The following is a 27,272-nucleotide window of genomic DNA, read 5'->3' on the forward strand; positions in this document are numbered from 1 at the left end:
GAAAAGAGGGTGTCGAGAAGTTGTGGGCGGGTTCGGCGTGTGATCAAATCGTGGGGGACTTCCGGCGTCGCCAAGTGTGACAAGGAATGCAGATCATGTGTATGCGGGAGATCGATCACGCGATAGTATTGAAGCCGGATACCCGTGGATATATGCCCAGGGCGATCGAGGGGAATCCTGTCCGGCAGGATGGTGGAAGGTCGCGCATTCAAAAGCGCTGTGGTTGTGGGAGGATCGGCATTTGGCAGCGATAAGAACCCCCCCCTGCGGCCAAGGTTTCATGCGGAGTATTGAATCCATCGGACTCCACCGGGATACCGTTCAACCACCAGGGACCTGGTTTCATAGTAGTTTCGTATTTACTATAATTTCTAGAAACCTAGTGAAAGGATAATGGAGTGAGTTCATGCCATTAAAGTGGTGTATCTATCTGGCTACGTCCTGAAATGGTGGAGATACATACGGCAGTGAAGGCACCTAGGGTAACTACTAGTAATGGGTAGATATAGAGTGTATTGCGAACTTCGAAAGCAAAATTGGAAATAGTCTTGCAACAAGCTCAAAGATAACATGCATGAATCATTCATTAAGGAGACCAAGGACTAGTCAATTCTGCCCATAGCTCAGTTGCAAAATCCATAGCCCAAGCCAAAAACATCTACAGACAGAGAAACAATCCAAACAAGCAAATCAATGACCATCTCTACAAAACCCCACCAGGGAAGATGAGAACCACCAGCATTGGTATGTGACGAAGAGAAAAGAAATGAGTATAGGAAATGAGAACAGTCGCTTAAAACGTCAGGAGAAGCAGGCAAGGGTATCAACAGGCACAGCCATCGCGCTCATTGTCCAGATGAATGTTGATCGGGTCACTGAACTCTCCGCTGAACTCCTCGGCCTCTTCCTGTGCGAGTGCGCTCCGGGCGATCACTAGAAAGAGGCGTTAGCAAACAGTCACGATGCGTAGTGGTTGGCAAAAATATTGACTCACCTTCGAATGCCTGCTCAACGTTGACTGCCTCTTTGGCACTGGTCTCAAAGTAGGGAATGTTGCCCTTTGACTGGCAAAAGGTCATGGCTCGTTTCGAAGAGATCATTCGCTTGTTCTCTTCCACGTCAATCTTGTTACCAATAACGACCTGGACAGACAATTAGCATGATGGCCATTTTATACAAATTCCACAAGCGACTCAAGATCTATTGCCGGGCAGAAATAAGAGATGGACAGCACTTACAAATGGGAAGCTCTCGGGGTCACGCGGGCTGGCCTGGATCAAAAATTCATCCCGCCAACTGTCCAGGGCTTCAAAACTCTTTGAGTTGTTCACGTCGTAGACCAAAACGCAGCAGTCGGCTCCACGGTAGAAGGCGACACCCAATGACTGGAAACGTTCTTGGCCAGCGGTATCCCAGATCTATTTACAATCAGTTAGCGCTTCCGACCCACATGGCGATCTCTGCAAGCTGTCGGAAGGCGGGATTTACCTGCATGGTGACCAGTCGGTCATCAACGAGAACCTCCTTGGTGAGGAAATCGGCCCCGATGGTTGCCTTGTAACTTCCGCTGAACTTCTTGTTGACCTATGGACCCCGGGGCAAAAAGTGATATATTAGCGACGCTGAAGGAATGAGGCAGACGGGGGGGCTCGGCGGCAATGACAGCCGAATTGGGGGGGGTTGAAAGAGCACACACATATTGGTTCATCAGACTGGTTTTACCAACACCGCTGTCACCAAGGATAATAACCTATAGGTAAGGCGACTTATGTTAGAACTTGACTTGGAGTGGTCGTTCGGAGCTGGTGCGGAGGCGGAGAGCGTACCTTGAGGAGAACCTTCTTCCGTGACGCCATGGTATCGGTCTGCCTGGGAGGTTTGAGGGAGAAGTGAATCGACCACCAGAGGTGTAGAGGATAGAAATGCACTTGTAAGCTCGTCGCAGAGCCGAGAAAGAGTTGAAGACGAGAGGGAAGATAGTGTTCGGGAGTTGGAGTTGGGTTGCAGCGGGATTCGATGATGCACATGGGGCGGGCGGTCGAGGGGGGCGGTGGGCAGGTGATAACAAGATAGCGCCGCGAACGACATCATCGCATCTCCGACACATTCCTCACATCGGGAAGGCTGATGGCCCATTGGAGAGAGGAGTACCTGGCTGCACTGGCAGTGCGAGATAATCGAGAAAAGGCCAATCTCACCATTTACGATGCTTGTGTGTGCCTTCACAGTTCCACTGAAGCTCCCAGCTTTATAACTGACATATGTTACTCCAACCACGATAGACACCCGACTCGCAGATAGCTCGGTCAAAGCTCCCCCTGCCATAGAACTAAGCGGGAACCTATCAGGCGAGAGAGGGCTCGCAGCCAGCAATGAAACCCAGAAAGTTGCCCATTTTCGTTCCACGGCCGCCAAAAAACATCAGACAGAAGCAGGGCCGTCAATAACAGACCTTCTGAACACTACCCGCACAGAATTAGCTGAAGCACAGCGTTCTCGCGCTGAATTACGAGATCGCCTGGACCAGACTACTAACGAGGCTGAAAAACTCCGAAAGAAGATCAGCCAAGACGGCCGACAAATAAACTCGCTGGAAGGCGAAGTGGCGCAGCAGCAGAAACGTCTGAAAGATGTCGATGAAGAGTTGAGAGGAAAGGCCAAATTGCTTGACGTATGTATTATCCCCTATACCCCTGGGGGCCTTTCTAGAATACTTGCTAGCAAGGATGAATCTTTATACCAAGAATCCAACTAATAGAGACATCCGCCCCACTCAGGACTTCCAAGATGAAATAGCAGCGTTGAACCTCCAGATGAACATGGCCGAGCAAAAGGCTGCCAAGCTTGAACGCGAGAACAGGGAGCTTGTTGATCGTTGGATGGCAAGAATGGGACAGGAAGCCGATGCTATGAATGACGCCTCTAAGTTTTCATGATGCTCACAAGCAGAATAGAACACAAGCCTACGTCCTTTGCATCTGCTTAAAATGATGGAATGGAGAAGGCATGTCCGCTTAGAGGAAAACGCGCCTTTAGATACATAGGCTAGATTAGATGGAATCTTATTTTGTACAGGTTGAATTGGTATCATACAATAATCCATGGATATGTCCACACACAAAAAAAAAAGAGAAAAAAGGGTAATGTACAGGAATGGATCAGTGTGCAAAGACCAAGTCTGTCTGATGGTGTTGAAATACCAAACTCTGATTCAAAGCTTCAGTGCCTCATAGAGTGCTGTCTATGAAAGACTTCAAGCGTGAACTATCCTTTGTTGCAATGAAATATGTACCACCAACGTCGGTCCAGCTGACGCTATTAGACCAGTAGTTCTTTTGCTGGACCTTGAGGAGGTTGATGGGAGAGTTGAGGTTGCGTGACTGGATCTTATGGCCAGCCGGGACGAATGACTTGAGGGAAACAATACGGCAGCCCTCCTTCATATCCAAGAAATGATTGATAAGCTCGTTGTTGAGCTGTGGCGTGAATGCTTGGTTGTTGATCAAGATCACATCAGCTCGCTTGAGAACGTTAACGATGCTCTCTTGTTCCAAGAAATCACCCCGAACAAGATGGGTCTTGCCAGGTGCGATACCCCAGAGCCGGCAGCGGGCCTTGAATTCAGACTGCTGGAGCTCTGCCAGATCGCATGCGTTGTTCATCATCTCGCAGCCCCAGCTTTCACAGCCGATTTCAAGAGCAGCCTGCAGAACCACATTTCCAACGCCAGACCCGAGGTCGACAAATACTTGGCCGGATTTGAGCTTCGTTTCCTTGAAGATGTTGCTGATAAATCGGGGAAGAAGTTCGCCGTAGACGTTGTCCGTTCCATTCTCATATTGCCGGAGAGATTCGACTCGAGGGGATACCGTGCGCGCATACGTTTGGGTAAGGATGCGTTCTACCCAGGGTAGACCTATCCGGTGCGTCGCATCCAGCTGCTTCGCAATACTCCCACCAGTCCTCAACCGTTCAATAGCCTTGTTGTAATCGTCCACCGCGTCTCTGAACTGAGTCTCTGAGGTGACTGCCAACGCTCGGCGCAGCCTTCGTCGGATCCCGGTTGTCTCGTCATTGAACTCATCCGCCTCTTCGCTCGGAATATAGTTATCGGAAACGGTTTCGATGACCTGTACAATGTCGTCGATGGGTCGGAAATCACCGCTGTCTCGAGGAACAACACAGTCGAATCTGCAAAGAGAAGAAAAGAAGAACTTGTTAGCACGATTCGGGACAAATGATACGAATAGTATCCATACCTCTCTTTTTGCGACGCGCTTGGGTACTGCAGAAGAATTTCCTTGGCCTTTTCAGCACCAAATGCCGGCTTGAAAGATCGTGGCTTCTCTGTCGATGTGATATCGGTCGCATGCACCATCTTGAACGGCCGGGTTCCCTCCTCCGAAAATGCCTTCACCGAGCGCACGCGACGCTCCGGGTCAGGCTCCGCACTGGCGCTGGTCCTCGCACGCTTCCGTACTTCAAACGAGGCGTCACTATCGCTGGCATCGTCGTCACTGGAAAGTCGTTGCTCGGGGGTTGGACGCTTCCGCACGCGCGTTGGGGTATTCAGTCGCTTGGAGGGGCGGGCATCGGGGTCACTCGAGACAGATCGGGCCGCATGTGTCTTTCGGGACCGCTCCGAAGAGGGTTGGACTCGAGGGGACCGAGACTTCGGGGTGTTGGGAGCCGATTTCGCGGGGGCTGGTCGTGTCTGAACAACTTTGCGGATCTGGTTCTTCTGCGGCTGCAGAGAGAAGGCCCCTCCTTTCTGGAGGTGATCAAAGAACCCCATGGGGGTGGAATGTACGTTAAATATGTACTGTATGAACAAGAAAAGTAACAAATAAAAGAACTAAGGTATGCGCAAAAACATGAGGGCGTGTATATGTTCGGAGTTGGAGAGAGGAAGATCGGAGAAGCCTAAGATGGTCGGAGCAAAGAGGAAAGAGGGTCAAAATGGGGCGCAGGGAAAGCGCGATCGATAAGCGCCACTCGCCAAGCCCGCGTGCCACTTGGTCGGTACCTGCCGTGACTCCGTGGTACTCCTACATACACTACCACTACCTTACTCCTACTACTAGTATATAAAACCTGGGGTCAATACACAGGGTATCACAATGACATTCCGTCGACTATGTACTAAAGCTACATCTAGGACTTGTTCTTCTTCTTCTTTGCCAGTCTCTTTTCCGCACGAATGTCCTTCTTCATACGCGCATCCACAATCTTGTACTTGCCCTTGACTCCCTTGGGACGACCGGAGATACCACGGTTGGTACCCTTGGCCACAACCAACTTGACCTGCTGCTTGGGCTTCTTCTTTGTAGCCCGGTTCATCATCCTGGTGATGGCCTGCGACTTGTCTCGCTCGCTGAGTGCTTCGTCCTCTGCCAGGAGAGCGGACTTCTTCCGCAGCTTTTCAAGCCTTTGCGCCGCCTTGAACTTCTTGCGACCCTTGGCTTCCATCACCTTCTTGATGGGACGGGCATTGATGGCGCGCAGCTTCTCCTTGATGGCGGCGGAAGCGGCAGCGGTGATTGGCCGGTTGGGCTTGCTGTGTTGACCCTCGTCGTCCATGAACCAATCAGGCAGACCGTCGACGTCACGGAAAGAAAAGCGGTTGAAACCATCGTCAATAAGATCAGACGACTTCTTCTCACCAGTCGCCATTGACTGGGCCAAAGCCATAGCCTCGGCTGTAATAATATCGATGTCTGTAGATCCAAAGTTAGAAAGGAATGTGGGTGAAGTCTTTAGCGTAAGAACTCACCAAGTTGGCCGTTGGGTTTCCGAGGCTCCTCGAATTCCACAGGCTCCTCATCTGAATCAACCCATTCCTCCTCACCTTTCTTGGAGGGCTTCTTGTCCTTCTTGTCCTTCTTCTTAGATGGCTTCTCTTGCACTTCGACTTCCATTTCCTCGTCATCATCTTCTTCTTCGTCGTCGTCTTCCTCGTCTTCCTCATCCTCCTCCTCCTCCTCCTCGTCCATACCCTGGAAGATGTCTTGGTCGAAGAACATCGAGGCGTTATTTGATAGATTTCCAGTTTGAGGGGCATCGTTCACAGCGGCAGCCGATTCCGAGTTTTCATTCTCGTCCTCATCGTCGCTTTTGTTGTCCTCTGAGAAACCATCCCACTCATCAGTCTCGTAGGGCTTTCGTGCCTTCTTCGCACGGAGCTTCGTGTCTCTGTCTTCCATGCGATCTTGGTATTGGTCGTACATGGAATCAAGCTCTCTCTCGAGACGGTCGCCATCGTCATCGCTGTCCTCGTCCTCTTCATCTTCCTCTTCCTCACTTTCGCTTTCAGCAGGAAGGTCACGGGCATTGACGACAGCATCACGAGCACCTGCTCGATCCACTCTTTTCAGGGAGAAAGTGCTGTCTGGGCCTCCGAGACCAACTTGATCCATACCAATATCCATTGGTGTAGTCATGTGCATTTGCAAGCGCAGGATGTCCTTTCGTTTCTTGGCATTCTCCCTACGCCTCTCCTTCTTCTCTCGGGTGGTTTCATTCTCGCGCATGCGTTGAAGGTCCTCCTGGATTGCCAATTCTTCATCCATCGGGGCGACTTCCGCGACTTCCTCGGCTTCATCCTCTTGCGACTTTTTCTTTAACACAAGACCAAACTTCTCACGGACCTTAATGCGCCATCGAAGCAGGTTTCGGAATTCCTTCTTTCCAAGAACCTTAAGATCCTCACAGCAAGTTTGGATTTCTTCTGTAGTTTCCTCCAATCTGTTCAAAGTCTGCATAGCGAGGTCTCCGCCGATTGGTTGCTGGAAGCTGAGTTTGTTGTAAGAACCCAGGATAGCGATAGGGTCTGTAGTGTTAATGAACTCGGTCGCCGGGAGTTCCTTGAACTGGGTGTAGTCTCCTTCTTCGTAACCATCACGCTTACGCTTCTTCACTTCGGGGTTGAAGACCTTGGCTTCGTGGTTAGGAGTTGGGGCGGAGAGTTCGGCGAAAACATATTTGGGATCGAGAAACTTGGGATCGAGCCGCTTAGGGGCCTTATAGCCACGGCAAACGACGAAAATTTCGGCAGACACGTTACGGGAAGAAGGAGGCTTCGTAGCCTCAACCGATGTGAAGAGCTGCTTGAACACCCACAGCAAAGGGTTGTAGTCCTTGGAACGGAAAACCTTGGTGACAAAAGTTCCGCCCTCAGCCAAAAACTCCGCGGCTAGCTTCATCGACTCCAAGACCAACTCCGCCTGAGAGAAGGCATCTTGGACCCAAGCGGAACCGACATTGGGCGCACCATCGTGAATGACAGTGTCCGCTTTCCAATGTTTGACATGAGACCGGATGGTAGCGCGGCACTTGTCCGTTGTGATATCGCTTTGGAAGGTAATGACTCGAGGAATGGGCTTGATCGGGGCGAGATCGACACCGATGATGATACTCTGGTTAGGCATGCATTCTGCCGCCACTTGACACCAACCCTGGAGGCCTTGTTAGAATTGGATCCCTAAGGATGAGACGGAGGAGTTTCTTGATCTGGGAACTTACACCAGGCGCAGCACACAAATCGATTAGGACCTTACTCTTCTCCAAGAATCCATACTTCTTGTTCAATTGAACAAGCTTGAAAGCAGCACGGGATCGGTAGCCCTTCTCCTTGGCCAACCGATACCATTTATCCAAACGACCTTTTCCGTGCTTGAAGCAGTCAGTACAGATGCTCACTCTAGATAAGTCAGGGAGAAAAAGCGCATACCTTCTTCTGGATCGCCATTTCGAGGTACAGGCGGTCTTACACAAGACCAGTCTGCCGTAAATGTACAGAGAAAAAAAAGGCGACGGAGTGTATACCATCCAGACTGGCGGTGCCGACATTTTTTTTTTCTCCGACCATGGTTCACCGCCTTCATGCCTGAGGCCACCACCCCAGGAACCAGGCCACCATGTGACGTGATATCAGACATCGAACCCCAGTCTCCGTGGCGCCTTTGTAGCTCTTGCTTAGCCTTACTTAGCCTTACTTTTTGAGAGTCCTTCCGTTCTCTTTGGTTCCAAAGATCACTGCCTCGATGTTACTGCACCCGCTTCCATGACGCCAAAGGGATCGCGCAAGAGAGTGAAGCCCAGCCCCTCCGGCGCGGACTCACCGTCCCCCGCAGCACCAAGAAATGCTGTCCGAGATCGCTCAGACTCTCAGGCCTCAGGACGTGTGGTATGCTTAGGACTTTCAAAATCACGACCTCTTCTAGTTTCATAGCTAATGGGAATCTTCCTACTTAGAGTTGGTATCCAGGGTCCTGGTCGACCGTCTCACGAACCTCCAAGGCAGCTCCAGTTACCGAGGTTGCCCGTGAGAGCATATCGGTCGCGCAGAATGTAGCGTCCAGCATCGCAGAATCCACAACCTCCCTTCTTGAAATCCCCAGACACGCTCGACATCCTTCTTTCCAGCTGACCAAAAAGGCGGGAAACTCTACCAGATCTTTACCTGCTGATGTGACTACAACCCGACTAAACATTGCCTCTGACGGTACAGCATCTACAACTGCCTTGGATAACATCGACACATCTACACCTACCGGGGCATCTACACCAAATAAAGAAGCGCCTGGTGAAGGATCTGGGAAACCGATAGAGAAAGCGTCACCCGACCAACAGCACGATATTACCACTCAACCCGAGCCTCCCACGTCGCACGCCGAAGAGAACACCTCCACTGAGCAGCCTAACGGATGGTTATCGTGGATATATAGGCCAAGTCCGACTGAAAGAGGCACAGCGAGGGGGCCTGAACCTGCAGATACAACGCAAGAACAGCCTCATAAAGCTGGTCCGGACCCGGCTGCACAAGATACGAACGAATCGGGGGAACAACAGGAGCCGGAGCCGGACCACGCCCCAGACCAGTCGATCAATACACCACAGGCCAGTCCAAACGCTCATAAAAGGTCTTGGCTGCAGATGTGGTACGGATCGGCGCCCTCTAGGTCAGCGGAGCCGCCAACAGCAGAACTAGGTCAACAAACCGACGCGCACCCCACAAATCCAGCAAACGAAGACGTTGATATGGCGCCCAAGGACCCCACGGAAGATCCAGCTCAGGCAAATGAACAGCCACAGCCGCCTGCTGAAGCCACGAAACCATCGGGATGGTCGTTCTGGTCCAAAGAACCCTCTAAAGGGGTAGCACCGTCAAAGCCGCAAGAGGTCGAGGCTGTGGAAGCAACACTGGACCAGAATTCACCACCACGCCCGGCATCTCTCGAACCAAGCCCAGACACTCATGTCAATATCACTAAAAAGGGAAGCCTGAAAGTGAAACCGGCCAAGGATGGACAAGTGAAAGATGGTGCCGTGCCTATCGTTGAAATCACATCTGCAAACACCACAGCACCCATTGAGCCTCAACCAGCCGATACTTCTGCTTCGAAACAATTGCAGAAAATTCTGCCAAACCAGGTTCTTCCGCGTTTTGAAGAAACATATACGTTGGAAGAGTCACCTTCCCTGTTGCAGAGTTTAGGACGAATCTTGCATTACAGTAAAGGGCCAGAGCACAGACATGTTGCTCGTGTCAAAGAACCCCCCTCGCATCAAACGTGCTCTAGCCATTGGTGTCCATGGCTATTTCCCTGCCCCAGTGATTCGAAGCGTACTCGGTCAACCCACTGGAACATCCATTCGTTTTTCCAACATGGCGGCCGAGGCCATAACCAAATGGACGGCGGACCATGGCTACTCTTGCGAAGTGGAAAAGATCTCACTGGAAGGCGAGGGGCGCATTGCTGATCGAGTGGACTTATTGTGGAAGCTTCTTTTGAACTGGATGGAAGAGATCCGCAAAGCCGATTTTATCCTCGTGGCCTGTCACAGTCAAGGAGTGCCGGTTTCTATTATGCTTATTGCCAAACTCATTTCTTTTGGCTGCCTCGATGCCAGTCGGGTCGGTATCTGTGCTATGGCCGGTGTTAATATGGGCCCCTTCTCCTCCTACCGGTCTCGATGGATCAGTGGATCCGCTGGTGAACTTTTCGAATTTGAGCTTCCATCTAGTAAAGTCTCCAAGGACTACGAAGCCGCCCTGCAATGTGCTCTTGATTTCGGCGTCCGCATATCTTATGTTGGAAGTATAGATGACCAGCTTGTTTCTCTAGAGGTATTTTTGAGTCCCCGGACGTCCCCGGTAACATTCTCTGACCGAAGTACACAGTCTTCCTTATTTTCTCCTATTGCTCATCCCTACATCTACCGTTCCGTCTTTGTAGACGGCAGGGTTCATGCCCCAAGCTTGTGAGTCCAATATCCCAGACATGCGAGTATCTATAATTCTAACGATTTTGATTTAGCTTGTCACATCTTGTCGGCTTCGCTCTTAAGCTACGGAATCTCGGCGTGCCAGATCATGGTCTCATTCGTGAACTCAGTGGCCCTCTTGCCGGCAGCCTTTACACCGGGGATGGTCATTCTCGATTGTACGACGATGAAGCCGTCTACTAGTATGTTTTCTTTTTCCTGGAAGTCTAAAATATCAACTTCTTTGCTAACGAAATGTTTTCCCATCTCAGCATGGCTATTCAATTCGCTCTCGAAACATCCAGTGTCCCGGATGCAACACTGAACATTAAACGATCTAGCCCATTGGCTTCTGCAAACCCATACATCCTCCCCTTCGCCATGCGGGGTCTTCTCGAGGAGGAACATGTCCGACGCCAACTACACGACGAAACAATGGAGCTTCTCCGCCAATTCGATGACTGGAAACCAACCAGTAAGGTTTTGAAGGATGTCAAGTTCCGACTCGAGGGTATTAGATCGAAGCTGTAGGTTGCTCTGGGCATCTTACCTACTATCACTTTACGATTTCGTTTTTTTTATTATCTTTGTTTTCTTCTTCATTTCGATTGGTACGATATTCAGCGTTGGGGCAATTTAGCGAAACATTTTAGAGGAAATAAACAAATCCTTGCTTTCCAATTTCTCGATTATATTTCTTGGAAATTTGGCTCCGTATGCTAGATGCTATGTAAAGGAGGAGTTTTCCCGGTCGTATACTTGTCGTGTTTGTGTGCTAGATATATGTGCACTCCGGGCTTGTGTTGTGGTGTCGTGTTATTAGAGAATTCCGAGATAGATACATGAAGTCACGGGCTCCGAAGAAGCCGCTGGGACAAGAGGGGGTTGCAAGCTATGCAATGCAGGGTGTCGATAATAGTCGATGTCGCTGGAGAGGAGGGGAGACGTGTTTCGCAGAAAATGCAACAGAGGAATGGAAGGTATTCTGACAATTAAATGGAAGCGTGGGGGAACGCCGTTTGATATGCACCTTGTATTTCATCTTGAGAAAGGGTTAGCTATGACACTTGGTTTTTTAAAGGTGCACAGAAGGGAGGGGGAAGATACCTCTCATCCCATCTAACGCCTCAAAAGCATGTGAGTAATTTGATACAGCCAAGATGATCCGCTCAAGACCATTCCGTAACTCCTTGACAAGCTGGTCGGTTGATTCGGCCGCGATTTCACTTTCCGAATCTGGCGATATTTGCTTTGATACGCGAGCTTTGTAGAATATCATGAACATAGCGTAGCTACTTTGCATTAGACAGCAGGCGAAAGAAGGCATTGTGCGAGGAAGTGGGCGATTCAACTCGTGCTCTTGTTGACGAGCCTCTGTTAAAGGTTGCGGGTAAGGAAGGCCCTCGAACATGCTAGAGATAGTCAAAGCGGCCCGGAGGCATATTTTTGCGGAGTGTTGAGGGCTATATGGGAACCCTGTTGCGAAGGGGAATTGAGGGTACTGTGGGATGGAGGGGTGGATGTCGGACGAGGTGGAGGAGTCAGATGGGGTCATGTATTCTGCCGAAGAGGCACGTTGGAATTGGTCGAGGTTGCTGCAAGAACAGCCGACGCTGTTCATTCCATTTCCTTGGTGCGATGGTGAGTTTTTCACCTCGCGAGGTGGGTTGCTTGGATCGGCGGCGGTTAAATCGCAGTGTCGTTTGATGAAGATGGGGATGTCGGAGAAAGCTCGCAATCGGTGAGTCTTGATTTGTGCACTGTAATGGATGAATTAGGGGAGGTTTAATGTACTCGGAGGTTGCAATACATACCTGGAGAGTTTGATTCTTGATATTGATCGAATACTCTGGGCGGTAACTGTTTCGCGGCCGTCGCCAAAGTCTGACTCTGGAGAGATTATGGGCAACATGTCCATCTGGGCGAGAACAGATGTGGTCCATGAGTCAAGCTGTTGCATCCTTTCATACATGTAGTGCATGCCCGATTGGGAATATAGAGACTTGTTGAGGTCAACAATGAATGAAGTTGCCGATACCAACACTTGCTGGGCTTGCATTAAGATGGACCATCCCTAGAGATGCAAGTTAGTTAATATTTGTATGCAATAAAATAACCGGTGACGGAAGTCCCAACGTACTTCGGCATCAGCAGCAAACCGAGGGTATGGCGTTGAGAATTGAGGATCATTGATGACTATCGTGGGTGGCTGTTCTTGTGTTAGATATTGGTGATAGATTGGTGATAGCGACGATATCAACTTACAGTCGTACTGACGATGGACCCTTGAATGACACAGTAGTACTAAGATTGGGTTAGGATTTGACGCAGACGGACCAACGGGAATAGGGGCGACGAACTGTCATCCACCATGCTCTCCGGCGTGCTTCAGAAAACCCATTGTCCTCCACGGAGCAATGGAGTGACTTGTCTAGAGCAAGTGCTAAAGCTTGACCAGCACGGTACCTCATCTTTAACATGTTTCCTCGCTGTGAATACTCATACACCGAGAGAATAAGTAGGGCAAGAACCGTTTCTAGATCTTCGGGGGTCCGAGGGTGTAATCTCTCACGGTCGACAGAAGGACGTGCGGTGGACAACGCTTGGCCTGGGTCAGTTGACGAGAGCTCAAGATCACATTCCTCCTCGATGATTGAGTTTGCGAGTTGCGCGAAAGCATGCGCATAGGTCCGGCGTTGAAGGACTGACGCGGGAGAAGATGGCTCTGGGTCCCGAGGATGGGGGATAAGAGCAAGGATCGCAGAAATGGCCATGCTCAATGGCGAGCGAGGCTTATACATCATAAGTGGCTCTGGCGACGAATTGGAGGAAGATATGTTGAACTGCAGCGGGCGATCCTGACATTGCGGCGATGCGCGCGGCGGTAGAATGGGAAAGTAGCAATGAATGAAATCATAATAGGCATTCAATCTAACAATCGGGGTTAGATAGTTGCCAGAAGACTACTGGGGAAAGCATACATTTCTGGTTCACTGCCGTAGGTTCTCACCAGACACTGGGTGGTACTCAACGGGGATGAAATCGGGCCCATATGAACATGAGATGTGCTATCATCGCCCGTGAAGTAGCCCTGGAACAAAGAGGCCACTTGCGGGAAATCTAGATGACGCAACCCTGCGCCTGGCAGAGAGAGGACATCGATTTGGGTAAACATGCCCGGGGCTGCAGCACCGTCAGTGGGTTGTGACACAGAAGGTAGGACGGGTTAACATACACTCTTCAAGGTCCGCCGAGGATACGTCCACATAGGGTCCATCATGTGGAAGTTCCTCGTCCGGCGAGGGCGATGGCGACAGCTTCTGCTTCTTTTTGCGTGGCCCACCTCTTTTGCTGGGCAGGTAGCCGCATTTGCGGCCTTTGGCGAGACACTAAAAATTATACTTGGTTAGTAAATGGCCTCGTGCAAGTAGTACAAGTAATCAAGCGAGCATCAAACGATTCCCAAAGGAGTCTAGAACATCGAAGTAGAGGGCGGAGGAGTGGGGATAGATATATAAAAAAGAATATAACAATATGAAGTAACCGTCAGGACATCCCACAGTGGAAGCTCACTCACATTAGAACAGCAAGGCTCCTGGCCACCACATCGTGTTCTAGAAGCGCGACTAGAAAAATGGGGATTTTAGCAAAGCCCGGGATAGTCAGAATGGGCATGACCGAAAGGAGATTGTATTACCAAGGCAAACAGGCGACTTTGACGGGGGGTTTGGCGAACTTCTTACGAACCGGTCGAGGCGCGGTCGCAGCAAGCGCCCCCTCGTGGTGAAAAGTGTCGGCCATGGCGAATCACACGGCTGGAATGGAGCCCTGGAGATGTTTAAGTGCTTGGAGATGGAGATGGAGATGGCGCTGGATCCCCCTCCAAGAGCAGACCGGTTTCTTTGCTTTGAACCGAGTTGGTAATTAAACCCTCTTTTTTTTAAAAAAAAATAACCAAGAACCGAATCAAAAAGCCCCTAGGACTTGAGGGACCTTCGTTGAGCCAAAAATCAATTAAAAATCGGCTCAGTCAGCGCGCGCAGAGGAAAGAAAAAGAGCTTTGATATACAGACGCGGTGCGCTGATTGCTTGATGGTTGGTGCAAATCCCGAAGCGTGGAGATTCGGGATTTGCTCTGCGGTGATCCAGACGCCCGCAATTTGTCAACCTTTCCAAGGTTTGGAACATGCGAACCGCTGGGGGTTTGGGCATTGGGCATTTTTACACAAGTACGAGCAGCCTGGTATGTTCGTTATATACCTACTATGACTCCATAGATACTAGGAGTAGATGGATTGGATATACTATTTTCTTTGTTCCATCATATCGGGTTGCCAGTGTGGAGGGTCTCCTTTACGAATATTTATTTTCTTTTTCTTTTTTCTTTTTTCTTTCTCCGGTTTTACCGGATCACGTGGCAGGGAGTGGCGCGATGCCTTGGAGCTATGATAAGCAAGAGAAAAAGTATGATCATTAGAATAATATGTAGTAATTAGAAATGGTCTGTATGGTGTGTATTGAGTGGATAGTCAGTCATCTCGCAAACAGCGTTCGTCTGCTCTCGCTCTTGGCATTGGTTGGAGGTGGAGCCCGCTAGGGGAGGGATGGACACAGAAGGGGGATGGCGAATATGCAGCAATTAGTACGAGTAGTACTAGTACTACATATACATACATGACTAGTCCAAAGTGCAAACAACTAGTTGATTCAACTACTTCAAGTTATACCTACCTACTAGTATATACTTAGGTGTAGTAGAGGAAGTACATGTACAGATACTCTACGGATCAAATGTCTATAGAGCAATGGGAAACTTCAACTTCCAATTATAAATACTAGTATCAAATGAAGATGTATGTAAATGTAAATGCATGCACTATGTCTCATTGCTCATTGCTTCCATCCTGCTCCTGCCAAGGCGAGCCTGCGCGTCACAGAGCGAGGATTCATCGAACCTCCCGTTCGGGCATCTATGGATAGGCCTTGCTACCAGCCGTGGTCAATCGAATGCCTGTCACATACCGAACACTGTCCCAAACACTCTCCGGTACTTTGGTTGGTAGCTTATGGCCCTTCAACTGTTGATCGATCAACCACATTCCAACCACAAATTCTTCTTTCGTCAGCAACCCGACACGCTGGTGATCCACGAGCTCCCACACTTGTCCCAGGATCGCGGCTGGTAACCGGCTGCGCGACCAGATCTCCCGCACCACAAGATTCAGCACCATCTCCGCAGGTTGCGGTCGTCGTTCTCCGCCATTGCCCCGCCCAGGAGGGATGAGCAACCCCTTGTTGGAGGCCCAAACACCCTCGTAGCGTTTACGTTCCTTCTCTGTCACCTCCCGGCGCCATCGTTTCCGATCTCCTTCATGATGTTTATGCGGATGCTTGTGGATCAAATGCATTCTAGACCGGTGACGGTCCTCGGCTTCGTCGGCTTTCGGCATGCCGCGCAGGGTTTGTGGCATACCCTTGGGTGGACTTGGCGTCCGTGAAAGATCGCTCTTCGGTGAAGGCGCTAACTGCTGCAAGAGGGACCGAGATCGCGCCCGACGCCGTTGTGGGGGAGGCGGGGGAGCTAATTTGGATACGGGCGATGCGCGAGCCGATGCCAAGGAGGATGCGACAATGGCATTGGATAGAGCTTCCTCGCTCATGCCGCCCGGTTCATGGGTCGCACTTGAACTACTGTTGTATGATGCCACCGATATTGACCCCATACTCGGGGTGTTTGCGCGAACCAGGGATCCACCACTGGTCCCGACCGGTTTCTTTTTGATCGACCCGGCTGCGGACACGATGGAGGACGGAGTGGAGAGACCCGTAGAGGATCGCGGAGGAAGAGCTGGTTTGAAATCATCGATGGGCACGGCTGGAGATCGAGGCGTAATAGAGGGATGAGGACTCGGGGCTGTGGAATATACACTGCTTGCCCTGGATACAGTACTTGCTTTGGATTGAACAGACGGCGGGCGCCGAATCGTGGATTCAAGACCGATGTTTGGAGTGTCATCCTGAAGCATACTGTCCACGGGGCTTTTGAGAGGAGGAGGAGGAGGAGTAGGTCGAATTGGGGTAGGTGAGCGTAGCTCTCGTCGTTCTTCGGCGGGTCGGGGTGGTGGCGCTGCTCTACTGGCACTGCGCATCGCACCGAGCCTGGCGGCGGCGGTGGCGGAGGATGCCTCCTGTCTCCTATCAGGCGATCTCGAGGCAGCAAGCCGGGCGGCAATCTGTTCGGGCGCGGGGGATGATGGAGATGGGGATGGGGATGGGGATGGGGATGGGGATGGTCGTCCTCTCATGCGAGGGTCGCTAGTTGGCGGGGAGAGGGAGTTTGTTGTCAACCTTCCAATCTTGTCGCGCACCGAGCCAACCTCGGGAGCAGGGTCGGAATCCATATTTGAACGATTGGATTCTGCATGACGATTCCAGCTGCTAGCCACGGCAGCTGCAGCGGCAGCAGAGGGAGGGTTGTTCACGGTAGACGATGGACGAGATTGTTGAAAGGCGATGGAGGCGCCTTGTAGTGCGGAGGCATTTCGGGAAGCCGGAGAAGCCAACCGCGGATTGGCGGCGATCTCGCCATTCATGGAAGCAAACTCCGCCAAAGACACGAGAGTTTAAAGGACCAGGTCACGCCACGGTTGTGATGGGGAAAGAAAGAATAGGAGGGGGTGTTGCACTGCAGGAAAAGAAAGATGACGCCCGAGTTCTCCACTAGCGGTGCGTGCACGACGGGGCTGGGCTGTCTCTGAGCGAGCTTCACTACTACTCGTACGAGTACTTCTCTTTTTTGGTCTCTCCCTTCATCCATTGCAAGTGGTCCAACTCATACTCAACCGGTGGAGACTAGAGACCAACCTTCTCACTCAATGGATCAGATACAGTTTGTTTCCAAGACACTGCATCCCACCCTAAATCCCATCTGGTAGCCCCACGATGATCCCTTCGGGCATTTTGGTCAACCCCAGATTTCCCCTCGATCAAATTAACCGAGCCGGCCCGTTTAGATGAAGAGACCAATCGCGTGTCTCCAGCCTTCTCCGCAGCCCTGCGCGTGGGAAACAATTTATTACTCGTATACCCTGCTCCCCTGGGTCTTCTCTCCTGCACGCTGCAAGGCAACGGAGAAAAATAATGCTCTCACCATTCTCATAATCCGGAAATGCTGATCCGCATGTGCTTCCCTGAGGCGATATGCTACCGGAGACTGATTATGCGGCGGGTAAGAACAAGCTCGCGCATCATTCTGAAGGCCTAAAGGTCCATCGGCATCATGACTGACCATGACTGTGTGAGGTCTAGATGGACATCTCAGTGCTGGGGACCGGATAGATTCAGCCGGTGCTCCTGGTGTCCAATGCTCGGTTTGTAGCAGTACCTTCCGGCGACCAGAACATCTCAAGCGACATTTGCGCAGTCATACCAAGGAAAAACCCTTCGAATGTGCACAATGTGGCCGCCACTTCTCGCGAACGTAAGTTGCAGATCCTGAGCTCCAGTGGCCCTTCGGATGAATTGACCGATGCGGGTCGTGCAGTGATACGCTACATCGACACGAACTGAGCCATCATACACGCGGAGGCGATGGGGGCAAAGACCGTACTCATCGAATCACTGTCAAGACCTTTCGGGCCTGCTATGGCTGTGCGATGGCCAGAGTGCGCTGTAGTGGTGGCAGCACATGCGGAAGATGTGATACCCGCTCACTTAAGTGTCAGTATCCCACCGAACGACGTTCAAAAGCAAAGGCTCGAAATGGAACCTCACGGCGCCTGTCGGTCACGGAAGACAATGAACCACAAACCAATGAGCCCTTGTCACCTAAGCCCTACACAAACCACCCGGACTCGGCACTAATGGAGGGTACAATCTCATTCCAGCTAACACAGCTACCTGTTAACGATATGAACGATTCACAACGGGTGCCTCTTACTTCAGGCCCGGACCACCCCGCAAATACCCCATCCCAATTGACGGATTCAGAAGGAAGGGCCTCGGTGGCGGGGATCTCAAACTCTCAGCTCTATGCGCCACCTTCAAACAAGATTTCAGATACACCACAGATAGATGACTGCCCTCGGCCATTTAATGGGCTTGCCAACCCTATTCCGCCGAGTCTCTACGCAGACGAATCAGTAACAAGCATGAGCTCCGAATTGAGACAAACTCAGCAAAGCCTACCCGGTCCAGGAGTTGAGATGAATCTTGACATGACCGGAAACCCAGAGATGGCGATGGAGTTTGACCCATCGTTCTTCGACCAGTCCATGCTCTCCACAATAAACTGGTTGCCCAACGAGCTCTTCACACCTAGAGACCAGAGTCAACGCTCTGGAGCCTCTTCGCAATACTGCCAGCCTCCGGTTTCAAATTCTTATGCCGCCCGCGCGACATGGCAGCCGCCAGTTATCGGTACAAGACAGATCAGCCCGTCGTTGCCTGGAAATGTCCCCCAAATGTCGTCTGAAAATATGTCGCTCGGGACGGGGTTGGCCAGTCATCGGAGACTTTCAAATGTTACTAGCGAGTCTTCGGCAAATGTCGATTCAGTGGATTCAGCAAATCTATCAGGACAGTATTATGTTGATGGCACTGGTGCTCGACTTCCTAGGTACAGAAAGAAGCAAGCCTCGTGGTCCATCTCCTCAGTTGAAGCCCCCCATTCCGGGAATTCATTGCCCGAGGGAACTCCACGGAAATTTGGATTCCCAATTTCATGCGAGATTCGTGTGGAGAACATCTCAGAACGTGTCATCCGATCATTGAGGCCAATCGACCCTCCTATATATGATGAAATATACGGCGAGTTTCTTCTACTATGTCGCAACGACAATCCATTCTTTGAAATGTTTGAGTCCACGCACTTTCCAACTGCAGATGAATGCAGTCGCTACATTGCTTTCTACTTCGACTCGTTCCAAACCGTTTATCCGATGCTCCACCTTCCCACATTCGATCCAAACCAATGTCATTGGCTCTTGACTCTAGCAATCGTGGCGGCTGGATGCCATTGTTCAGGCACCCCTGAGACTGATCAATGTACTGCTGCATTTCACGAAATGATACGCCGAGCTTTCTTAGCCGAGGTAAGTAATCTATTAGTTCTCTCGTGTCTTCACTTACTCATCAATTTACTTGAACAGAAGAACAGAGACAGCCTAAATCAGTATGCTCTCGACTTAATCCAAGCCAAGCTGCTCAATTGCATAGGACTTCTGCATAGTGGCAATGAAGGAGATCAGCGTTCTGCCATGAGTGTCTTCAGTGATCTGGTGGCGCTTTCGAACCACGAAACGCTACTGGCCTCCCGTTCGAAAAAGACATCAACGCCGAGCAGGACTTCAGATGACGCCCATTGGAACCGATGGGCCCAAGAAGAGGTTCGCAAACGAACTGGATACTGTATTTGGGTAGGAGGACCCCCGTCCGAAACCGCACATCCTAAACACTAACAACTATTGTTGAAGCTTTTGGACAGCACACTTGCATATTCCTTTGAAGAGCGTCCCCTTCTCTCACTAGATGACGGACAGGCTGCCCTACCCGCACACGAGAGGCTGTGGGAAGCGACCTCCGCGGAGGCATGGAAGCAACAATGGGAAAATTCAATAGGTACTTCTCACCTATTTCTCCAAGTTATGGTCTATTCTAACTTACTAGGCAATGAATCTCTCTATGATGCTGTACATATCCTGTACATTGAAAAGAAACTTGTTCGGGGATCGGTGAATTCAGCCATATTCTTCTTATTCACGCCCTCTACCAACGGATGTGGGAAGTTGGCGATTACTTCCGTCGGCCTCTTTCATTCTGGAATCCCACTGCCAAGAAGCAATCCCGTGAAACCGCAATTCCCACAGGCTCTGTATGGCTACCAGGGATTCCATCCTACTCCAAATGGCGCAATAGTGCATGTGATTGTCTCGATATTCTACATTGGACAGCCAACAGCACCATTGCAAAAGCTGCTGGCCTTGAGCATCCCACCGTACTCCATCTTCACACTGCACGCCTTGTCCTACTGGCACCTTTCCGCGAGATTCGTTCTCTGGCAAATTCTCTAGTCACGGACAGATCACAATGGAGCAAACGACAGCAAGCACTCGAGTGGCAGTACATCTGGCGATGGGTGAAACACGACCAATATAAGGCCCGTTTGTCCATCATCCACGCCGGTGTGACTCTTTGGCACATTCGACGATATTCAACAAATGCCTACCACGAACCGGTAGCAGCTTTCCTGGCGGTGCTGACACTATGGGCATATGGTTCTTGCCACACAACTGGGTCTCAGGATTCCAGTCCACGTTCCGAGACAAATCGAGGGGATGTATCGCAGGAGCCAAGTTTCATTCACCTAGACCGGCCGTGCGATGATGAGCTCGTTCAACTTTTTGTACGAGAAGGATATGCGATGAGGGGTAATGTGACTGGCGTCGGGGACATTTGTTCCCCCGAGGGCCCAGAGCGGATATTACGTATGGGATGTGAAACGCTCTCTGGTTTAACGGCGTGGGGGATATCAAAGAAACTGATCGCGACCTTAACGCAGCTGGCGGATATCATGTCACAGAATCGTGATTTGGAGCAGAGCCATGGGACTACTTTGGATGCTCGCTGATGGATAAATCTCCTTATTTTTTTGATAGACATACCCCCTAGCTATAGTTAAAAATGAGATATGCCAGACAAATACGAGTAATTTCATTGAATAGCTGTAGTTGATCGGAGATCCCAAATTAGACATCTACTACATTGGCCTTAAGGTAGCTCTGGGACGCTGTCCAATGATGTCACATGCCGGCAGGCACCACCTCCACTCCTTATCTTATCGTCGACGCTGCCTAGAAACGAGGCATTAATAGGACCGTACAACCAAAACCTGGGGATTTCCTTTCCTCTCCTTTGAGCTTCATCCACCATGGATTCCGACGAGATCGTGCCAGATAATCCCCAAAATGTGGGCGAAGATCTGGATGAAAAGTAATTTTCACTTGATTGCTTGTCTGCAAGCTTACTGACCCGTCAAAAACACAGGTATCCAAATCGGCCCCATAACCGCGCCCCAACGTTTGCATTCCACGAGCTCTATCTTAATCTGTTCAACCCTCTCAGTGAAATCAAGAAGAAACCTGCGGGCTCAAATCTAGCTCGTCGAAAGGCTGGGCCTCATGGAAAAGGAGCAGCAGGCCTCAGTCCGTTCGAGCTCCGCCGTGATATTATCATTCGCTTCATCGCACGCTGGCGCAAAGATGTCGGCGACGACATTTACCCTGCATTCAGACTCATTCTTCCAGATAAAGACAGAGATCGTGCCATGTATGGTATGAAAGAAAAGGTCATCGGGAAGATGCTGGTGAAGATCATGAAAATCAACAAGGAATCAGAAGACGGCCAGACTCTTCTGAATTGGAAGCTTCCAAGCCAAACCACAGGGCGTATGGCGGGAGACTTTGCAGGACGGTGCTATGAAGTTCTCGTGAAGCGGCCGCTGCGGACAGAGCCAGGTTCCTTGACGATCGAGGAAGTCAACGAGAAGCTGGACAAGCTCTCAATCGCCTCAAAAGAAGAGGAGCAAACGCCTATTCTAGCAGAGTTCTACAAGAAAATGAATCCGGAAGAGCTCACATGGCTTATTCGTATCATTCTACGACAGATGAAGGTTGGGGCTACGGAGCGCACCCTGTTCCATGCATGGCACCCAGATGCTGAGAGTTTGTACAACATTTCCAGCAGCCTGCGGCGCGTATGCTGGGAGTTGCATGATCCGAATATCAGACTCGAGGGAGATGACCGTGGCATTGCTCTAATGCAATGTTTCCAGCCTCAACTAGCCCAATTTCAAATGCACTCGTTTGACAAGATGGTCGCTCGGATGCAACCAACCGAGGAAGATCAAGTCTTCTGGATCGAGGAGAAGATGGACGGTGAACGCATCCAGCTCCATATGGCGCCTGATGACTCTGTCCCGGGAGGCCGGAAATTTGCATTTTGGTCCCGCAAAGCCAAAGATTATACCTATCTGTACGGGAATGGCCTTCACGATGAAAATGGTGCGCTGACTCGGCATTTGAAAGATGCATTTGCGAATGGAGTGCGAAGTGTTATTCTTGATGGAGAAATGGTTACTTGGGACCCTGAGCAAGATGCTCTCGTTCCATTTGGTACTCTGAAGACTGCGGCGATAGCGGAGCAACGCAATCCTTTCTCGAAAGGGCCGCGACCCTTGTACCGCGTATTTGATATCCTGCACTTGAATGGCGCGGAACTGACCAAATATACTCTCCGCGACCGTCGTAATGCCTTGCAAAAAGCCCTTCAACCAGTTCATCGTCGATTCGAAATTCTCCCTTATGAAGAAGCGACTACAGCAGCAGAGGTAGAAACGTGTCTGCGCAAGGTCGTTGCAGAGGCGTCTGAAGGTCTTGTTCTCAAGAACCCTCGATCGCCCTATCGTCTCAACGAGCGTCATGACGACTGGATGAAGGTCAAGCCAGATTACATGACTGAGTTCGGCGAGTCTCTTGACCTTATCGTGGTCGGGGGTTATTATGGCCAAGGTCGCCGCGGTGGCTTCCTAGCGAGTTTTCTTTGTGCTTTACGCGTCGATGACAACGAGTCTTCGCAGAATACAGATTCCTCGAAATTCTGGTCATTTTGTAAGGTTGGAGGAGGATTTACTGCTGCTGACTACCAAGAAGTCCGCCACATTACAGATGGAAAGTGGAACAAATGGGACCCCAAAAAGCCACCTACACACTTGATAGAGTTGGCTGGGGGTGATTCCCAGAATGAACGACCTGATATGTGGATCAAGCCAAGCGATTCTATTGTTCTTTGTGTGAAAGCAGCCTCTGTCACCCAAAGTGACTCATTCCGCATGGGGATGACAGTGCGTTTCCCACGCTTCAAGACGCTACGCAAAGACAAGAACTGGAAAACAGCTCTTTCAGTCCAGGAGTTTTTGAACCTCAAATCAAATGCCGAGCAGGAACAGCAGGAGAAGCAATTTGATGTCGATAACTCTCGGAAGAAGCGTCTTAAGCGGGCAACGAAAAAGCCATTGAAGATTGCTGGATATGACGGAGAGAGCAATGTACAATACTCAGGCCCCTCGGGCCATGTGTTTGACAACTTGAACTTCTGTGAGCCTTGCTGCGATTCTTCTTCTGATATAAGCAGTTACTGACGGTGCATTAGTTGTGATGACCGAGTCAACTTTCCCCGAAAAGAAGTCCAAGGCGGAGCTAGAACAATTGGTCAAAGCCAACGGAGGCAGGATCTACCAAACTAACACTGCCGCTCTAGATACAATCTGCGTCGCAGAGAGAAGTATGCTTTTCGTGATATCTGGTTTTCGAAACTTTTTTCCCGGAGCGCACTAACATAAGCCATAGGAACGGTCAAGGTGGCGTCTTTGCAGAAAGTCGGCGATACCAACATCATCAGACCATCCTGGTTAATTGACTGCGTGAAGCAGAATGTCAAAGATGTTGGACTACCTGATTTGATCCTTCCTTTTGAGCCAAGGTAACATTCAAGCTTCTCGAGAAGCAAACGAGTTGATTTCTGACCTCAATTCTAGACATATGTTCTTCATCATGGAAGACCGGGCTGAAGAGATCAATATCAATGCAGACTGTTTTGGTGACAGTTATGCCCGTGATACCAGCGTCGAAGAGCTCAAGGAGGTAAGTACCTCAAAACATCCTATTGGATTGCGCGACTCGTATTTTTCTAACAAAAAGAAAACTAGATTCTTCAGCAAATGGGAACTGTCAAGCAGGAAGCGGCTCCTGTACTCGATGCATCCACATCGCAAAGAATCGAGGCTCGGATCCAAGAAAAGGTCAATTCAGGGTACACAGCACCTTGCGGGTGGCTTTTCCGTGGTCTATCGTTCTTCTTCTCGCCAGTCAATCAGACAAATGGAGAGGATGATGGAATGATATCACTTGACCTAACTCTCGAGCTCTTACAAAATACCGCTAGTTTTGCGGGAGCAAACATCGCCACCTCTCTGGAAGCCCCCGGTATCACCCATGCCATTGTGAATTCAGAGACCGCATCCCCGGCGAAGTTAGACTCTTTGCGAAAGTCGGTGGCTGCTCTGCCGGGCCGCAAAGTGCCACATCTAGTCACCTCCAAGTGGGTTGAAGAGAGCTGGAAAAATGGTACTCTGTTAGACGAAGAGCGTAAGTGACTCCCTTCCCCACTCCCCACTTCCCTATGTCCTCCATTTATGTCTTTTCGGTGAACTACGTTGGAGCGATGTCTAATCTATGCGTTTGTTACGTTACACAGGGTTCCAGGTACCCCGTTGATGAACAGTCAGAGTCGGGTTGCACGAACCATTCTTTATCTACTTTGCATGCAGCGTGCGGCGGGTAGAACCTTTCTCCTGTCTTGTCAATTTAATTTAGCGTATCAAGGCGTGGTGATAGGCGTAATGTCTTCGAAATATCTGCCTCAAACTGTACTTACTTCTTAAACACGCACTAACTACCCACTACCCAAGGGCGAGGTACTTAAGCATCATGTGATCACGTCAATAAACTACAATTTAAGTCCGTCTAAACGCAGAGTATGCTATAACCTTCCCATTGTGGCACTGATCGGACAAAGTTAAAATCGATGACCATTGCATACCCTAAGGACGGGTGCCGGGATCGACCTAACAAACGTCAGCACCGTTTAATTGACAACAACTCGAGAAGGGTCCAAGCCTCAGTGAAACCTCATCAAGCACCAGATATAGATGTCCGTCCTATTGGGAATGATAATCTATCTGCAAAGACACGAGACAGGGCATGGCCAAGCTCGGCTGGGGGATGATTTGGCGAATCGCTCATGCGGGGATCTAGGCTGACCGTGTGGGGATGATCTCATGGACGCGGCGTGATATCATCCCGCAGCCACCAAAGTAAATTCCCTCGACTCGGTTGATCGAGACCTTTACCGAGTATTTACAAGTAACACACTAGGAAGGTACGCTAAAGGCTAACAGGAGCTGAGTGAATTCTGTCGATTTCTTTGTTGGGATATCTTGGTATAGGGGTAAGAAGCAGAAGTTAAATAAAGAAAATTGAAAGGGTATGTTGCAAATGAAGGAGTCGTGCCAGCCGGGGCACTTTTCATCTTGGTAGAACGCCGCGCTTGTATGATAGGGGGGGTCGTAGAAAAGAGGGTTGTGTATGTACTAGACAGCCGGTTCAACTGCGCTCTGCGTCAGTCCGGGAATGTCTTTGATAGCAGCCGGTTAGGCTGAGACGCCAACCCAGCGAGAAGGGACGGTGACATTGTCTTCACCATCTTCGTATTCTCCTGTGAGACGATGCGGATTATTCTTCCGCGGTGGAAGCCAGATGCGGGCCCGTGTGGGGATGTCCTCACGAAGCTTGCCCCGGCGGCGCATGTTCATCTCGAGCACGACCATGCGAAGGAAGTCACTGTTCTCACGAGGCTCACGCTGGCGGGACATGGGAGGGACTTCCGGGTCGAAGGTGATGTATTGATCACGATTCTTCGGGGCGACCACGTGGAAATTATTGCGCCGGTTACCCCGACCGCGGGAGCGGCGGTAAGTCTGCATCTGAATAGAAACCGGGCACGCATTTACCGAATCAAGTTTATCATGCGGATGATCATGATAGACGTACATCTCTGCTGGGGAGATAGGGGTCGGGTTTAGATAACGCCTTAGTGCCGGAGACGGTGGGTCTCGCATGGGTGCCGGTCGGCGATCGTCTGTGAGTTCGGGGGTAATTGTGAAAAGGTTCCGAGTGAGAAAATCTTCCGGTTGAACCGAGGGTGTAGCAAATGTCGAAACGGACTGTGCTGCAGATTTTATAGCTCGTAGCGATGCAGTAAGGTTTGATTTGAATGAGGACCGTAGACGTGGGAAAGAGCCAAGGGAGGCGGTACCCTTAGAACGGGGTCCTTCATGGATCATAGTTTCATCGTGAGGCACGAATTCTATAGTTTCATCCTCTTCAATCTCAGTTTCGAGAAGAGGGTGGTCGGAGGCACAATCCTCGGAAGGCGAATAACGCAGACAGCGACGGTCACAAAGACTCTTGTGGGAATTCGGAGTTGGTGGAAGTATGGAGCTAGATGGCGATGCCCCATCATGGTCAAGTGCTGGGATCGAGTCGCTTGATGCCGACCCTAGAGAGAAAGGCGATTCGCGTTCGGATTCGTTGCCCGGTGATTCCTTGTCGTTTTCCTCGTCGGGTGGACTGAGTAAAATGTCGAGAGGTGAATTCACAACACAGTTCATCAGGTCATCATCCCCTGACTTAATGTCTTCCTTCAGCATCCGACTAAACTCCTCCACATGGTTGCCTCGGGGAACCTTCCGAGGTCTTCGGGTGGACCACGTCCGCCGCGGCACGGGGATAGCCGTCGCATTAAGCATTGAGGCGACGGAGGTGGGCATGTTCCGATCATTGGACGAAGAAGACGACGACGAGCGACGAGACGATGTGGATGTTTTCGCTGAGGGGCGAGAACGCGGATCACGGCGGACTGAGGCGTGAGAGTCACGTTTGGGGGGGATGACCATCGGTGCGGCACCAACCAATCCGGTTCCATGATTGCCTGGAGGATAGAAGCCTGAGCGGTGCAAAGCTGGCCGCGACGGTTCTTCCTTTGACCCATAGGGCTGCATGGCTTTCTGAGGCTGGGTTGATGTAAACAGAAAGGCTCTTGGGACCATCATTTTAGGTGAAATATCGAGTCATGCTAGATTGGTATTTTGAAGCGAGGGGGGGGGCCAGACGAGGCACTTTGATCGAGGTTTTGGGCGAGATACATTGAACGGGGAATGGTGATGAGATCTCCCGCCGCAGTGGGAGTCAGGCCAGCCACTGAGTCAAGTTGAGGCTGGTGATATGCGGTGGAAGTAGGCAGTGCTGAAAGACCCTTTACTGTGGAAAGTCGAGAGGGCCAGTTGGGGTATATATCGAGAAGGGAGAGGGGGGGTAGAAAGAGAGAGAAAG

General features: G+C 50.6%; 10 protein-coding genes across 10 annotated transcripts; 4 read left to right on the plus strand and 6 right to left on the minus strand.

The window, feature by feature from the left end:
- Nucleotides 1-823: 823 nt before the first annotated feature.
- Nucleotides 824-2,027, minus strand: rab7 (Rab family GTPase YPT7; the record flags this gene model as incomplete). The annotated part of the gene is made up of 6 exons (XM_056627405.1): nt 824-933; nt 995-1,142; nt 1,239-1,418; nt 1,489-1,584; nt 1,697-1,750; nt 1,827-2,027. The coding sequence occupies 6 exons, from the start codon at nt 2,025-2,027 to the stop codon at nt 824-826; spliced, it is 789 nt and encodes a 262-aa protein (XP_056493200.1).
- Nucleotides 2,028-2,127: 100 nt separating this feature from the next.
- N7509_002769 (ATG16 family protein) lies at nt 2,128-2,936 on the plus strand (the record flags this gene model as incomplete). Its single annotated transcript, XM_056627406.1, has 3 exons — nt 2,128-2,212; nt 2,283-2,671; nt 2,778-2,936. 3 exons carry the CDS (start codon nt 2,128-2,130, stop codon nt 2,934-2,936), a joined length of 633 nt encoding a protein of 210 aa, XP_056493201.1.
- Nucleotides 2,937-3,227: 291 nt separating this feature from the next.
- Nucleotides 3,228-4,795, minus strand: dot1 (histone methyltransferase DOT1; the record flags this gene model as incomplete). The annotated part of the gene is made up of 2 exons (XM_056627407.1): nt 3,228-4,191; nt 4,260-4,795. 2 exons carry the CDS (start codon nt 4,793-4,795, stop codon nt 3,228-3,230), a joined length of 1,500 nt encoding a protein of 499 aa, XP_056493202.1.
- A 359-nt stretch (nt 4,796-5,154) lies between these two features.
- On the minus strand, nt 5,155-7,747 carry spb1 (rRNA methyltransferase spb1; the record flags this gene model as incomplete). The annotated part of the gene is made up of 4 exons (XM_056627408.1): nt 5,155-5,717; nt 5,774-7,454; nt 7,522-7,671; nt 7,730-7,747. 4 exons carry the CDS (start codon nt 7,745-7,747, stop codon nt 5,155-5,157), a joined length of 2,412 nt encoding a protein of 803 aa, XP_056493203.1.
- A 315-nt stretch (nt 7,748-8,062) lies between these two features.
- N7509_002772 (uncharacterized protein) lies at nt 8,063-10,797 on the plus strand (the record flags this gene model as incomplete). Its single annotated transcript, XM_056627409.1, has 6 exons — nt 8,063-8,185; nt 8,254-9,514; nt 9,582-10,129; nt 10,184-10,263; nt 10,320-10,469; nt 10,539-10,797. The coding sequence occupies 6 exons, from the start codon at nt 8,063-8,065 to the stop codon at nt 10,795-10,797; spliced, it is 2,421 nt and encodes an 806-aa protein (XP_056493204.1).
- Nucleotides 10,798-11,258: 461 nt separating this feature from the next.
- N7509_002773 (uncharacterized protein) lies at nt 11,259-14,067 on the minus strand (the record flags this gene model as incomplete). The annotated part of the gene is made up of 10 exons (XM_056627410.1): nt 11,259-11,308; nt 11,374-12,026; nt 12,081-12,340; nt 12,407-12,475; nt 12,532-12,570; nt 12,627-13,197; nt 13,248-13,449; nt 13,502-13,655; nt 13,844-13,892; nt 13,964-14,067. The coding sequence occupies 10 exons, from the start codon at nt 14,065-14,067 to the stop codon at nt 11,259-11,261; spliced, it is 2,151 nt and encodes a 716-aa protein (XP_056493205.1).
- Nucleotides 14,068-15,236: 1,169 nt separating this feature from the next.
- On the minus strand, nt 15,237-16,859 carry irs4 (the record flags this gene model as incomplete). The annotated part of the gene is made up of 1 exon (XM_056627411.1): nt 15,237-16,859. The coding sequence occupies one exon, from the start codon at nt 16,857-16,859 to the stop codon at nt 15,237-15,239; it is 1,623 nt and encodes a 540-aa protein (XP_056493206.1).
- Nucleotides 16,860-17,466: 607 nt separating this feature from the next.
- N7509_002775 (uncharacterized protein) lies at nt 17,467-20,893 on the plus strand (the record flags this gene model as incomplete). Its single annotated transcript, XM_056627412.1, has 6 exons — nt 17,467-17,494; nt 17,575-17,746; nt 17,810-19,358; nt 19,416-19,682; nt 19,740-19,884; nt 19,980-20,893. The coding sequence occupies 6 exons, from the start codon at nt 17,467-17,469 to the stop codon at nt 20,891-20,893; spliced, it is 3,075 nt and encodes a 1,024-aa protein (XP_056493207.1).
- Nucleotides 20,894-21,193: 300 nt separating this feature from the next.
- N7509_002776 (DNA ligase (ATP) DNL4) lies at nt 21,194-24,475 on the plus strand (the record flags this gene model as incomplete). Its single annotated transcript, XM_056627413.1, has 6 exons — nt 21,194-21,255; nt 21,310-23,417; nt 23,473-23,604; nt 23,670-23,802; nt 23,858-23,963; nt 24,029-24,475. 6 exons carry the CDS (start codon nt 21,194-21,196, stop codon nt 24,473-24,475), a joined length of 2,988 nt encoding a protein of 995 aa, XP_056493208.1.
- Nucleotides 24,476-25,531: 1,056 nt separating this feature from the next.
- On the minus strand, nt 25,532-26,992 carry N7509_002777 (uncharacterized protein; the record flags this gene model as incomplete). Its single annotated transcript, XM_056627414.1, has 1 exon — nt 25,532-26,992. The coding sequence occupies one exon, from the start codon at nt 26,990-26,992 to the stop codon at nt 25,532-25,534; it is 1,461 nt and encodes a 486-aa protein (XP_056493209.1).
- Between the last annotated feature and the right edge of the window lie 280 nt (nt 26,993-27,272).

This window comes from Penicillium cosmopolitanum (assembly GCF_028827165.1).
Source record: "Penicillium cosmopolitanum strain IBT 29677 chromosome Unknown utg000004l:1.0-4361866.0:1.0-4365735.0, whole genome shotgun sequence".
Classification (NCBI taxonomy): Eukaryota; Fungi; Ascomycota; class Eurotiomycetes; order Eurotiales; family Aspergillaceae; genus Penicillium; species Penicillium cosmopolitanum.